Genomic DNA, 15,194 nt, shown 5'->3' with positions numbered 1-15,194 from the left:
ATTATAATCTCCCTATAACACCCCATTATAATCTTCCTATAACACCCCATTATAATCTTCCTATAACACCCCATTATAATCTTCCTATAACACCCCATTATAATCCTCCTATAACACCCCATTATAATCCCCCTATAACACCCCATTATAATCTTCCTATAACACCCCATTATAATCCCCCTATAGAGCTTGCCGTCCGGTAAGTGAGCATTTTGTGTGGTGTTGTGGTGGAGGATGTAATTAATCCATTGAACTTCACTGACTTTCCGGATAATTGTCTATTCTATGAAGATGGACTTTTATTTATTTATATCGTCTTTCTAAGTTTTGATATTGAAGATTGTAAAACACGGCTGGTCCATCGCTGCTCCTCCTTGTCCTCTTTATGTTTGTATCTCACTTTTAGCAGCGGCTCTTTGGAGTTTTAGTTTTATTTTATATTATATGTAACATTTTGCATTTCAATTTTTTTCACTTTATAATTTATTTATAGCGCGGTATTTTTTGCATAATTATTCCTTTCAGGTGTATTACACCCTCTGGAGGAAGCTGCTGAACTTCTTCTGGTGGCTGGTGGTGGCCTACACCATGCTGGTCCTCATCGCCATCTATACCTTCCAGTTCGAAGACTTTCCCATCTACTGGAAAAACCTGACGTCCCTCACAGATGAGCAGTACGTGTCCTCCATGTCTACTGACCGCTTCCCACCCCTCCTCCTCCTCATCCTCCTCCTCCTCTTCCCACCCCTCCTCCTCCTCATCCTCCTCCTCACTTGTCCCCAATACTTCCTCCTCCTCCTCCTCACTGACGTCCCTCACAGATGAGCAGTACGTGTCCTCCGTGTCTACTGACCGCTTCCCACCCCTCCTCCTCCTCATCCTCCTCCTCCTCTTCCCACCCCTCCTCCTCCTCATCCTCCTCCTCACTTGTCCCCAATACTTCCTCCTCCTCCTCCTCACTGACGTCCCTCACAGATGAGCAGTACGTGTCCTCCATGTCTACTGACCGCTTCCCACCCCTCCTCCTCCTCATCCTCCTCCTCCTCTTCCCACCCCTCCTCCTCCTCATCCTCCTCCTCACTTGTCCCCAATACTTCCTCCTCCTCCTCCTCACTGACGTCCCTCACAGATGAGCAGTACGTGTCCTCCATGTCTACTGACCGCTTCCCACCCCTCCTCATCCTCCTCCTCCTCTTCCCACCCCTCCTCCTCCTCATCCTCCTCCTCACTTGTCCCCAATACTTCCTCCTCCTCCTCCTCACTGACGTCCCTCACAGATGAGCAGTACGTGTCCTCCATGTCTACTGACCGCTTCCCACCCCTCCTCCTCCTCATCCTCCTCCTCCTCTTCCCACCCCTCCTCCTCCTCATCCTCCTCCTCCTCACTTGTCCCCAATACTTCCTCCTCCTCCTCCTCACTGACGTCCCTCACAGATGAGCAGTACGTGTCCTCCATGTCTACTGACCGCTTCCCACCCCTCCTCCTCCTCATCCTCCTCCTCCTCTTCCCACCCCTCCTCCTCCTCATCCTCCTCCTCCTCACTTGTCCCCAATACTTCCTCCTCCTCCTCCTCACTGACGTCCCTCACAGATGAGCAGTACGTGTCCTCCGTGTCTACTGACCGCTTCCCACCCCTCCTCATCCTCCACCTCCTCATCCTCCTCCTCCTCATCCTCCTCATCCTCCTCATCCTCCTCCTCACTGACATCCCTCACAGATGAGCAGTACGTGTCCTCCATGTCTACTGACCCCTTCCCACCCCTCCTCCTCATCCTCCTCCTCATCCCCCTCCTCCTCTGTCCCCAATACTTCCTCCTCCTCCTCCTCTGTCCCCAATACTTCCTCCTCCTCCTCCTCACTGACGTCCCTCACAGATGAGCAGTACGTGTCCTCCGTGTCTACTGACCTCTTCCCACCCCTCCTCCTCATCCTCCTCCTCATCCTCCTCCTCCTCTGTCCCCAATACTTCCTCCTCCTCCTCCTCACTGACGTCCCTCACAGATGAGCAGTACGTGTCCTCCATGTCTACTGACCGCTTCCCACCCCTCCTCATCCTCCACCTCCTCATCCTCCTCATCCTCCTCCTCCTCCTCCTCCTCATCCTCCTCCTCATCCTCCTCTGTCCCCAATACTTCCTCCTCCTCCTCACTGACGTCCCTCACAGATGAGCAGTACGTGTCCTCCATGTCTACTGACCGCTTCCCATCCCTCCTCCTCATCCTCCTCCTCATCCTCCTCCTCCTCTGTCCCCAATACTTCCTCCTCCTCCTCCTCTGTCCCCAATACTTCCTCCCCCTCCTCCTCACTGACGTCCCTCACAGATGAGCAGTACGTGTCCTCCATGTCTACTAACCGCTTCCCACCCCTCCTCCTCCTCATCCTCCTCCTCCTCTTCCCACCCCTCCTCCTCCTCATCCTCCTCCTCACTTGTCCCCAATACTTCCTCCTCCTCCTCCTCACTGACGTCCCTCACAGATGAGCAGTACGTGTCCTCCATGTCTACTGACCGCTTCCCACCCCTCCTCCTCCTCATCCTCCTCCTCCTCTTCCCACCCCTCCTCCTCCTCATCCTCCTCCTCATCCTCCTCTGTCCCCAATACTTCCTCCTCCTCCTCCTCACTGATGTCCCTCACAGATGAGCAGTACGTGTCCTCCGTGTCTACTGACCTCTTCCCACCCCTCCTCCTCATCCTCCTCCTCATCCTCCTCCTCCTCTGTCCCCAATACTTCCTCCTCATCCCCCTCTGTCCCCAATACTTCCTCCTCCTCCTCCTCACTGACGTCCCTCACAGATGAGCAGTACGTGTCCTCCGTGTCTACTGACCTCTTCCCACCCCTCCTCCTCATCCTCCTCCTCATCCTCCTCCTCCTCTGTCCCCAATACTTCCTCCTCCTCCTCCTCTGTCCCCAATACTTCCTCCTCATCCCCCTCTGTCCCCAATACTTCCTCCTCCTCCTCCTCACTGACGTCCCTCACAGATGAGCAGTACGTGTCCTCCATGTCTACTGACCGCTTCCCACCCCTCCTCCTCCTCATCCTCCTCCTCCTCTTCCCACCCCTCCTCCTCCTCATCCTCCTCCTCACTTGTCCCCAATACTTCCTCCTCCTCCTCCTCACTGACGTCCCTCACAGATGAGCAGTACGTGTCCTCCATGTCTACTGACCGCTTCCCACCCCTCCTCATCCTCATCCTCCTCCTCCTCTTCCCACCCCTCCTCCTCCTCATCCTCCTCCTCACTGACGTCCCTCACAGATGAGCAGTACGTGTCCTCCATGTCTACTGACCCCTTCCCACCCCTCCTCCTCCTCATCCTCCTCCGTCCCCAATACTTCCTCCTCATCCCCCTCTGTCCCCAATACTTCCTCCTCCTCCTCACTGACGTCCCTCACAGATGAGCAGTACGTGTCCTCCATGTCTACTGACCGCTTCCCATCCCTCCTCCTCCTCATCCTCCTCCTCCTCATCCTCCTCCTCCTCCTCCTCCTCCTCCTCACTGACGTCCCTCACAGATGAGCAGTACGTGTCCTCCATGTCAACTGACCGCTTCCCACCCCTCCTCATCCTCCTCCTCCTCCTCCTCCTCTTCCCACCCCTCCTCCTCCTCATCCTCCTCCTCACTTGTCCCCAATACTTCCTCCTCCTCACTGACGTCCCTCACAGATGAGCAGTAAGTGTCCTCCATGTCAACGGACCGCTTCCCACCCCTCCTCATCCTCCTCCTCCTCTTCCCACCCCTCCTCCTCCTCATCCTCCTCCTCACTTGTCCCCAATACTTCCTCCTCCTCCTCACTGACGTCCCTCACAGATGAGCAGTAAGTGTCCTCCATGTCAACTGACCGCTTCTCACCCCTCCTCCTCACTTGTCCCCAATACTTCCTCCTCCTCCTCACTTGTCCCCAATACATCCTCCTCCTCCTCACTTGTCCCCAATACATCCTCCTCATCCTCCTCTGTCCCCAATACTTCCTCCTCCTCCTCACTTGTCCCCAATACATCCTCCTCATCCTCCTCTGTCCCCAATACATCCTCCTCATCCTCCTCTGTCCCCAATACATCCTCCTCATCCTCCTCTGTCCCCAATACATCCTCCTCATCCTCCTCTGTCCCCAATACATCCTCCTCATCCTCCTCTGTCCCCAATACATCCTCCTCATCCTCCTCTGTCCCCAATACATCCTCCTCATCCTCCTCTGTCCCCTATACATCCTCCTCCTCCTCACTTGTCCCCAATACATCCTCCTTATCCTCCTCTGTCCCCAATACATCCTCCTCCTCCTCCTCTGTCCCCAAAACATCCTCCTCCTCCCCCTCCTCCTCCTCTGTCCCCAATACATCCTCCTCATCCTCCTCCTCTGTCCCCAATACATCCTCCTCATCCTCCTCCTCTGTCCCCAAAATATCCTCCTCCTCTGTCCCCAATACATCCTCCTCCTCCTCCTCTGTCCCCAAAACATCCTCCTCCTCCCCCTCCTCCTCCTTTGTCCCCAATACATCCTCCTCATCCTCCTCCTCTGTCCCCAATACATCCTCCTCATCCTCCTCCTCTGTCCCCAATATATCCCCCCCCCTCCTCCTCTGTCCCCAATACATCCTCCTCCTCCTCCTCCTCTTTCCTGTGCTTATCTCTGGAAATCTCTTTGTATAAAATTGGAGCTTAGGACTCATATGGTAGATCATAAACCCCAATGTCTGATGCCACATAATAGCCTTGTATTACCATGTGGGCACAGCAGGGGGCGCCCTGATTGGTGGGAACAGATCCTCCTCTTTCCTTCAGGTCTGATTGCAGCTCCAATATTTCTATCCTGACTATTTCTTTGTACATTTCAAGCCCACAAAACAGATAGTTGGCAATTTAATCTGCCATACATGGAGAGATCTATTCCCAAGACTGTGCCCCTCCCCCTTCCCGCCCCTCCCCCGCCCTTCCCGCCCCTCCCTCACCCTCCCCGCCCCCCCCCCCTTCCCCTTCTCTGTAGGTTATCTCATCCTTCGATCTCTTCTCTGTAGGTTATCTCATCCTTCGATCTCTTCTCTGTAGGTTATCTCATTCTTTGATCTCTTCTCTGTAGGTTATCTCATCCTTCGATCTCTTCTCTGTAGGTTATCTCATCTTTCGATCTCATCTCTGTAGGTTATCTCATCCTTCGATCTCTTCTCTGTAGGTTATCTCATCCTTCGATCTCTTCTCTGTAGGTTATCTCATCTTTCGATCTCATCTCTGTAGGTTATCTCATTCTTCGATCTCTTCTCTGTAGGTTATCTCATCCTTCGATCTCTTCTCTGTAGGTTATCTCATCCTTCGATCTCTTCTCTGTAGGTTATCTCATCCTTCGATCTCTTCTCTGTAGGTTATCTCATCTTTCGATCTCATCTCTGTAGGTTATCTCATCCTTCGATCTCATCTCTGTAGGTTATCTCATCTTTCGATCTCTTCTCTGTAGGTTATCTCATCTTTCGATCTCTTCTCTGTAGGTTATCTCATCCTTCGATCTATTCTCTGTAGGTTATCTCATCTTTCGATCTCTTCTCTGTAGGTTATCTCATTCTTCGATCTCTTCTCTGTAGGTTATCTCATCCTTCGATCTCTTCTCTGTAGGTTATCTCATCTTTCGATCTCATCTTTCGATCTCTTCTCTGTAGGTTATCTCATTCTTCGATCTCTTCTCTGTAGGTTATCTTATCCTTTGATCTCATCCTTCGATCTCTTCTCTGTAGGTTATCTCATCCTTCGATCTCTTCTCTGTAGGTTATCTCATCCTTCGATCTCTTCTCTGTAGGTTATCTCATCCTTCGATCTCTTCTCTGTAGGTTATCTCATCTTTCGATCTCTTCTCTGTAGGTTATCTCATTCTTTGATCTCTTCTCTGTAGGTTATCTCATCTTTCGATCTCATCCTTCGATCTCTTCTCTGTAGGTTATCTCATTCTTCGATCTCTTCTCTGTAGGTTATCTCATTCTTCGATCTCTTCTCTGTAGGTTATCTTATCCTTTGATCTCATCCTTCGATCTCTTCTCTGTAGGTTATCTCATTCTTCGATCTCTTCTCTGTAGGTTATCTCATTCTTCGATCTCTTCTCTGTAGGTTATCTCATTCTTCGATCTCTTCTCTGTAGGTTATCTCATCTTTCGATCTCATTCTTTGATCTCTTCTCTGTAGGTTATCTCATCTTTCGATCTCATTCTTCGATCTCTTCTCTGTAGGTTGGGTGCGTTGGGACTGGAGAAGTTCAGCGTTTCGGAACTCTTCACGAGTATCCTCATCCCCGGTTTCTTCCTCCTGGCCTGTATCCTTCAGCTTCATTACTTCCATCGGCCTTTCATGTACATCACTGACCTGGCCAAGGCGTCTCTGACCAATACTCTACAGACCGGCGGGTGAGTCTATAGAGGGCGACAACCAATGGGGGCTCCCCATGTCGGGGGGGGTCTATATTTGTGGCGTCTATTAGAATGATACAGAGAAGCCGTATGATGTTATTATTGTATATTCTTCCCTTTTATTTGATAAATATAATATTGATATCGATCTTCCCCCAAAAATAAAGGTGTTGGTCCGGCAGTGACAGATGAGATCTCTATACTGAATGAATCGATCCGTCATTTCCATTATGTGGGGTCTCTGGAGGGTCTCTGGAGGGTCTCTGGAGGGTTTGGTTTTATGAATACAAAGTCATCATTATGTTTATTGGGAGTTCTGATTTCCCGGGTTGGAGAGACGAGTTCCGGAACTTTATAACCTCTATTAGGATTTTCACGTCTCTCAGGGACTCCATTGGTGAAATCTCACTGGACTTCTTGGGCCTCCCCACCTGCTGCCACCATTGTGGGGGCGCCGCCCTCTCTTGAATATGTAGCTCCTTTTGGAACAGTAATGGGATGGGCATGACACAGTGCCCAAGTGGGTGGGTACGGTGCCCAAGTGGGTGGGTACGGTGCCCAAGTGGGTGGGTACGGTGCCCAGGTGGGTGGGCACGGTGCCCAGGTGGGTGGGCGCGGTGCCTGGGTGGGTGCGGTGCCCAGGTGGGTGGGTACGGTGCCCAGGTGGGTAGACACGGTGCCCAGGTGGGTGGGTACGGTGCCCAGGTGGGTGGGTACGGTGCCCAGGTGGGTGGACACGGTGCCCAGGTGGGTCGGTACGGTGCCCAGGTGGGTCGGTACGGTGCCCAGGTGGGTCGGTACGGTGCCCAGGTGGGTGGGCACACCTCAGACTCCCAGGCAGGTCTGTTCTCCCATAGGATAAGAGATATGAATTGGACCCTCAGTCTCATCTTTCACCCGAATTAATAGTTTTCATCTCATTTCATTTTTATTAACAAAATCCATAAAACTCCCAGGAAAGTCTTTCCCATCTGCTGTCTGATTTCAGTCGTCTTAAAAACAAATCTTTGTGTGCAAAAAAAACTTTACAGACACCTTTGATGTCGGATCTTCACAAACTCAGCAAGGAACGCTTCTTACCTAAAAAAATTGCTGACCGGTCCCGTCCTACGATCGCTGAGCAACTCAATTCCTCAATTTTTAGAATCCTCTCTAGGTGTCCCCCTCCGGCTCTAAGACTGAGAACTGAGTGATCAAACACCGCCGATCACTCGGTTCTCAGATCTCCCTGAGATCACGGCTGTTTGCTATATTGTTGTAATCTCTCCCCATCCTGGACCGACTCTTTAGCTTTGGTTGTACTTCTCCTTTAAGAACAATATAGAACAATTTAGTAGTTTAATGTTAGAACCTGAAAATAATGTGGCCGTTACACGGGAATGTTTATACCGATCGTTATATGAAAGGTGAAAAGGATCCATTATAAAGGGAAGAGGAATCGTCCCATTGAAGGAGGTAGATTGGGTTGTTGGTTCCGGGTGCGGTCATAGTATCACCTGTAGTCAGGTATGAGTATGAAGTGACCGGAATTCCATATCTCACCTGTTAATCATACACAGAATATTATATTCTGAACCTCCAATCGTTCGGCTTCTTCCAGTTCCTTCCAAATCTTTGTTACTCTGTAAAAAGTTTGAATAGATTACAAGTGAGAGATGAATGTTTAACTCTTAGTGCCGCCCCGGTGAGGAGACTTGCTGGTATTTTTCCAGTGTGTTCCAGATGTCTGATCCTAGGAGGTCAGAGGAACATCCCCCGCTCCCGATTTACCTCATCGGGGGGGGTTCATTGGGGGGGAGGATTTGCCTCATAGGGGGGGGGGATTTGGTTCATCGAGGGGAATTTCGTTCATCGGGGGGAATTTGATTCATAGGGGGGGGGGGGGATTTGGTTCATCGAGGGGGATTTGGTTTATCGGGGGAATTCAGTTCATGGGGGGGGGGATTTGGTTAATCGGGGGGGTTGGTTCGAAATTGATTCATCGGGGGGAGGGGGATTTGCCTCATTGGGGGGGATTTGCTTCATCGGGGGAAAGAATTTGCCTCATTGGGGGGGATTTGCTTCATCAGGGGGAAAGAATTTGCCTCATCGGGGGGGATTAGCATTAATCAAGGGGGGGATTTGCCTCATCAGGGTGGGGATTTGCTTCATTAGGGGGAGGGGATTTGCCTAATTGGGGGGGGTGATTTGCCTCATCGGGGGGGATTTGCTTCATCAGGGGGAGAGGATTTGCCTCATCGGGGGGGGGGGGGTTTGGTTAATCGGGGGGGGGGATTTGCCTCATTAGGGGGATTTACTGTAAACTAAAAGCAAATCTCAGTGGGCCATAATCTAGATCCAGGTGTGGGAGACGCTCCCCATGGGGCCTCAGTGACTGCAGATAATGTTCAGAACCCGGACAGTCACTTGTACTTGAATGTAAATTGAGGACCTTCGATTGTCAGCTCCTTGGGGGAGGGTGATGTGATTGTATAATATATATGTAAAGCGTTATACAAGTACCTGAAATAATAATAATTCTGGGGATGATTATGGGCTCTCCTGGCTGCAGGGAATATCCGGGAACAGCCGCTCTCTCTGATTTATACTTCCGGGCTGAATTCATAAAATGTGATGATAAAAACGATCGTCATTGTATGTAGAAGTTCGGTGGACGGACCCGGCGCTCGTCACCTTTCTGTGTATTCTGATAATTCTGGGTGTTTACAGAGCAATAAAAGTCAGGAATCCGCCTATGTACAAAAAAAAGCAACAAATAATGTGTTACCCGGGCAACCTTATCTCCGATCTCCAGACAATCGGGTGAGATATCGGGAGAAGGACGTGTTGTACACACCCAGCCTGCTCTACATATAGTATATATATATATATATACGGTATACATTTCTATATTTATGAGTGACAATAATCCTTTCCATGCACAATGAGGCTTAGTTTAGTTTTTTATCCATGTTATTTTACTGCCCCATTTCCACCAATCAGAGATCATCTCAGGTGCTTCTGGGAAATTTGCCAGGTTCTGTCCAGTATAAAGCAGAATAAAACATATTGGAGGGGGGAGGGGGGATTCAATGAAGCTGCCCCCCCCCCCCCCCCCCCCCCACTTTTCTGGCAGTATTCCCTCTTGGTAATTTATTGCACCGAATTCATGGAATTCCAAACTGTGTCCCATTTGATGCACCAAATATAAATAAATTCATTAAATCTAATAAAGACAACTTTCTTTTTGTACAGAAAAAACTGTCTCAGACAAATCTGGTGCGGCTGTGCATGGCAGCCAATCAGCTTCTACCTTCACCTTCTTCAATGAAGCTTTGATAAAACCTGGAAGCTGATTGGTTCCTAGAGCTGCCCCAGATTCTGCACCCTCCAGTTTTAGTAAATAACCCTTAGAAGTGTCGCAGTGTGAGCCAAAATGAAGTGCAAGTCCTAGACGAGGATTCTTCACCACTTCTAGATTGAGAGACCCGGAATGTGTCCGCACCCATCATCATCATTATTATTATTGAGAGGTACCAGAAGTTCACTTCTAGGGGTGAAAGGCGGACGCACACAGAGGAGAAGAAAATTCCTCATTAAAGGAGAAAAAAAATCAAGCTGCTGATAATATAAAGTATAGAACCCCCTACAGCCCCTAATACCCCCTACAGCCCCTAATACCCCCCTACAGCCCCTAATACCCCCCTTACAGCCCCTAATACCCCCTTACAGCCCCTAATACCCCCCCTACAGCCCCTAATACCCCCCTTACAGCCCCTAATACCCCCCTACAGCCCCTAATACCCCCCTTACAGCCCCTAATACCCCCTTACAGCCCCTAATACCCCCTTACAGCCCCTAATACCCCCCTTACAGCCCCTAATACCCCCCTTACAGCCCCTAATACCCCCCCTACAGCCCCTAATACCCCCCTACAGCCCCTAATACCCCCCCCCCCCGCTATTGAAGGTCAAATCCCAAGCCGTTCTGACAGGTAAAACTTCTCCACTTCCTGAGGATTCCGAAACTTGTGTGCCCCTTCCTGCCCCCCAAAGTATAAGGGAAAGTAAGATTCGGGGGGGGGGGGGGGGGGGGCACTGACACAGCGAGTCCTACAGCTTTGCCTGGTAAAGTAGCCGAGGATTGGAGGCCACAGATGTAGATGAAACCTTCATGTCTGATGTAAGGCTCAGTTCACAGGTGGTGATCACAGAGGTCAGACGTTTCTTGTAGGTGGTGATCAGTTTCCACACATCTCAGGAGGGATTTTGTCTTCTTTACAGATCTTCTCTAAATCCTGAAGGTCTCTTGGCCACTCGAAGTTTCATCTCCTCCATAAATGTTCTATAGGATTAAGGTCTGGAGACTGGATAGGCCACTCCATGACCTTCATGTGCATCTTCTTCAGCCACTCCTTTGTTGCCACTCCTGAGATGTGTGGAAACTGATCACCACCTACAAGAAACGTCTGACCTCTGTGATCACCAACAAGGGTTTCTCCACCAACTACTAAGGGGATCAAATACTTATTTTACTCCATTTATAACATTTGTATTGTGTAATTTTTCTGGATTTTTGGTTGATATTCTGTCTCTATCATATAAAATACACCTATGATAAAAATTATAGACCCTTCATTTCTATGTAAGGGGGCAAAACTTACACAATCTGCAGGGGAGACGATCGTTATTTCCCCATTGTATATGTGGTGCAGGAAATGCAGCAAATCGTTCGCATTTCCTACACTGCACAGGAATTGTACTCTGTCCATGTGATCTGCCGCCAGTGTCACCCCAAAACAGATCGCAAGACGCAGTGTGAGAATTGTGAACACCCAGGTGATCCGATTCTCATGCGGAAGAAAAGATGGCTGCACCTTCCTTGTGTGGTGTGAATGGAGCCCATACAGAATGAATGTGGTCAAATCGCACTGCAAAGAATCGCATGTGGTGTCCCGCACTGCCTATAACCCGGCCATAGGGCTTCCAGAAGTCTTCACCCTAAAAGCTAAAAAAATAATATACCTTGTCCTTCTATTTCTAGAGCGGAACCAGAAGTAGAAGAGGTGCCGGCTCCTGGCAGCACCACAGAGGAGGAGGAGGAGGAAGAGGAGGAGGAGGAAGAAGAGGAGGAGGAGGAGGAGCGCGCTGAAGACGGGTCCCTTCATGGAGGTGAGAGCAGGAAGAGTAATTCCACTGACCAATGAGAGTTCAATGTGCTGTGTGACCAGGAGAAGGTGACGGCGTCCCTCTGCTGGACCAGAACCGGCCTTTGGACGGGTCACACTCATTCTGGTGCCATCACTGCAGTCCAATAGGATACCACTCTGGGCTGAGCGACTCCAGAAAATGCTGTTTGCCTGGCTTTCCCTGACTTCTATACTTTGACTGCCAACCTGGAACAATCGTATGCCAGGTGAAGTCCTGATCGGTGCTTCTTCCCGGTCAGTGACTCAGAAATGATTGAAGCCGAGGGATGAGGATGACAGGACGGCGGTATAGGAAGCAAAGCTCAGAAATGGCGGTTCTCCCCACTCAGGCTTAGCCTGTGATTGGCCGGGAACGCCTCCCTGCTCAGGCTTAGCCTATGATTGGCTGGGAACGCCTCCCTGCTCAGGCTTAGCCTGTGATTGGCCGGGAAACAACCCCCCCCGGGGAATGTGTACCAGAGGAGCGTGTATTCCGCTTCATTATACCCCCCGACACGTCTTCAGAGATTATTATCCTGGAGAATGCGAGTCGTCTGCCGAGTTAGTGCAGTAACTACATATAACCACTAGAGGGAGGAGCCAAAATCTGTATAGTTATTACTCTATAGGTTCCTTTCAGCCAATGAAATCCCCGATGCTCTGAGCTCCGTACTTCTTCTGTCTGAATATTAATGTGTCTTCTTGTTTTATCTCTCAGACAATCTCAGCAAGTGGGATCTGGTTGCTCAGCGCCTCACCGTCCTCTTCTACAAGTTCTCCGAGCTCCTGCATAAGGTTCAGGTCTTCCTATGGCGGATCCTGGAGCTGCATGTGCTCAAACTGGTGGCCCTGTACAATGTGTGGGTGGCCCTTCTGGAGGTGAGTTCAGCTGGTAGCATTTGAACTGAACATGATGCATAGACCTCTGAAGTGAGTTATAGCAAGGTCTTAGGTGGTGGTGACCGCCGAGCAATCACCATTGAGCAGCCCCACCCCCATTACAGAGACCATGCATGGCTGCATTACAAAGAACCGAACCGCCTCCGTTTATGGAATGACCCGGCGGCTCCGGTGCCTCCCCTCCTCCATGTTATTTTCAGTGATTGATTTTTCCACCTTTCGGTTGGGTAAAAGGTGTCTGGAGAAGTCGTGACATGACCACAGACCTTCAATCCTCCCAGTCCAATCGTTATCAGCTCAGATTCACAGATGAGGTTTTGGTGTCTTCTTCGTATTTAGAGGGGTGTGGCCTCTGCAGATCGGAGCCGCTTTCTTCTGAAACGTGTGATATATTAAATTCTTATATTTTATTTATATCCAGGACTGGACTTTAACCCTTTACCACAAAATTTTAGTTTGGTGAAATATCAATAATCAGATCAATATTCATCAATAATGTTTACACATTCCCAAAACCTCGTCATATTAAAATCTCACCCCTCTGTGTGTGGAGGAGAGCAAACACCTAGAACTGAGCACTGGATCCGCGTCCTGGGCGTCCTCCACACATCAACAAGGTGCCAATCAATTCAAAACTCCAAATATCTTTTATTACTGCCAGTGAAAACACAACCAGTGGAAAAATAGTATCCAACGCGTTTCATCAGTCAAAGAATCCTCCGTCAGGGCTCTGGTGAATATGTAGAGGTAAATGGCCATCTAATAATGTCTCTAGCAATGCTATTCTACAGCCGGTGAGCTCTGTATAGACACCCTGTATATATATATATACTCTGCATAGACACCCTGTGTATATATATATACTCTGCATAGACACCCTGTGTATATATATATACTCTGCACAGACACCCGTATTTAGGATATCTGTCCAGGAGGTTTTATCAATCCAAATTGTACAATCAAACCTGATCCCCGATCTGACTTCTCTGCCATCAATAAAGGATATAAGGGGTTTTCAACTGATCGTTTGGCGCTTTGTTTCCTCTGGTTATGTAAAGTCGGGGGTGTTGACTCCTGTGGGACGACCCCCCACTTCGTGTTTTTCGACGGACCAAGATCCATTGACAAGAACTACTACCAGCCGGTATTAGAGGACAACCAGCCTTCAGGTCCAGCTTCTCTTTTATTTCTTTCCATCCTCTTCACACATGTGAACGATGCTTTACTATGAAGAGGTTTTGAGATTTTATATTTCTTCAGATTTATCCTCCACAAGTTCCGGAGGAAGCAGCATAATTAGTGCTATAAAACGCGTCGATCTGGTATACAGTATGTCTGTAAATAGATGACCGGCGACAAAATACAAGCAATCTAAATAAGTAACAGCCTAACTAGAGAACAAACTATATACAATATATACACAATGGGGAACACAGGAAAACAGGGTGACACCGGGGATCAGAGATACAAGGAAGTGGGAAACAAAGGCCGGGATCAGGAACCAGGGGAGTAGATACAAGGCAGGATCAGGAGCAGTATAATTTAGCAAGCAGTATCTGGCTAGCAGGCAAAACACTGAAGCACCAAGATAATAGAGAGGAAGAACTAAATACCTTTCCAGCAGCCAGCAGCAGGTGGAGACTGATTACTGGGATCTGCTGGGAGACACCTGCTGGTGGACCCTGGAACTACAACCCTCTGCCAGGGAAGCACAGTGCCACCAGCAGGAGATCCTAGTTCTGACACTAACTCAAGACGGAATAGATAAATAAGCGCATTTCATGGTTCTATGCATATAAACAACTTTTAATGACTTTTTCTACTTGATAAAAGAAATGTTTTTTGAACATTTGGTGTGTGGATTTGTATTGAAGTGGCACCTGGAAAGTCCCGATGTTCTTGTTTTGTGAGATGCAGAACATTTGTCCGGCTCCAAAAGACTGAAACCTTCATTTTATGTCCTCGGGGGAGGGGGGGAAACCAACTTCTCTACTGAAATGTCTACATTGGGGTCTGTGGGAGGGATTAGAAATGGGGGGGGGTGATTGAACCCTTGTAATAGTGAAATATTCGTTCTGGGGGCAGTTCATGTTTATTGACTTTGTTTCTCCTTTTACAATATATTCCGTATTGTTACATCGAGGTGATGAGGACATTGACCTTTCTATTTGCTGTTCAGGTTTCTGTGATGAATTTCCTCTTCGTCATTCTCTGGGCGTTTGCCGTCCCGTTTTCCCGCTTCCAGCACATGGCGTCCAGTCTGTGTACGATTTGGACCTCCATTATCATCGTCTGTAAGATGTTATATCAGCTGACTATTGTCGAACCGGAGGACTACTCCATAAACTGCACACAGGTGAGTCCCAATGGGCCGCTAAGTAGAAGACGGGTGAATGTCTGACATTCAGAAAGATTCCAGCCTAGAGTTGGATATGAAATGGAAGACTCTGGTTGGTTGCAAAAATGATCCGGTATATTCCACAGGTATGCAAACTGGATCTGTGGTTTTTACCTTGTACATTAGACTGGTCATCTTTGCTGATTAATAGGGCGAGTTCTGGGGAATGTTTTTGTACACTTGGTGGGCGCCCCCTATTGTACTCTGCCCATGTTGTCTTCAGCTGCCATTGCTATGCCTGGCTTTTCTCCTGTATACCCCTTAGGGATGGCCCGGCAGCTCCCAGGTAACCTTGTTCAACCCTCTGATGGGGTGGCACTGATAACCTGGGCATTGATTATCAGT

At 49.1% G+C, this 15,194-nt stretch overlaps 1 protein-coding gene across 1 annotated transcript in view; it reads left to right on the top strand.

The window, feature by feature from the left end:
- LOC141112882 (piezo-type mechanosensitive ion channel component 1-like) overlaps window positions 1-15,194 on the top strand; it is a gene marked incomplete at its 3' end in the record, with an annotated part of 127,466 nt that overhangs the window by 66,762 nt on the left and 45,510 nt on the right. The window contains 5 exon segments of the mRNA XM_073605984.1: window positions 526-674; window positions 6,208-6,381; window positions 11,407-11,534; window positions 12,270-12,430; window positions 14,631-14,807. Of these exon segments, the coding sequence (XP_073462085.1) occupies window positions 526-674; window positions 6,208-6,381; window positions 11,407-11,534; window positions 12,270-12,430; window positions 14,631-14,807 (789 nt within the window).

The sequence above is a fragment of the Aquarana catesbeiana genome, linkage group LG11, assembly GCF_042186555.1.
Source record: "Aquarana catesbeiana isolate 2022-GZ linkage group LG11, ASM4218655v1, whole genome shotgun sequence".
Taxonomy (NCBI): Eukaryota; Metazoa; Chordata; class Amphibia; order Anura; family Ranidae; genus Aquarana; species Aquarana catesbeiana.
The sequence above is the reverse complement of the archived record's forward strand: the minus strand, read 5'-3'. Positions and strand labels throughout refer to the sequence as shown.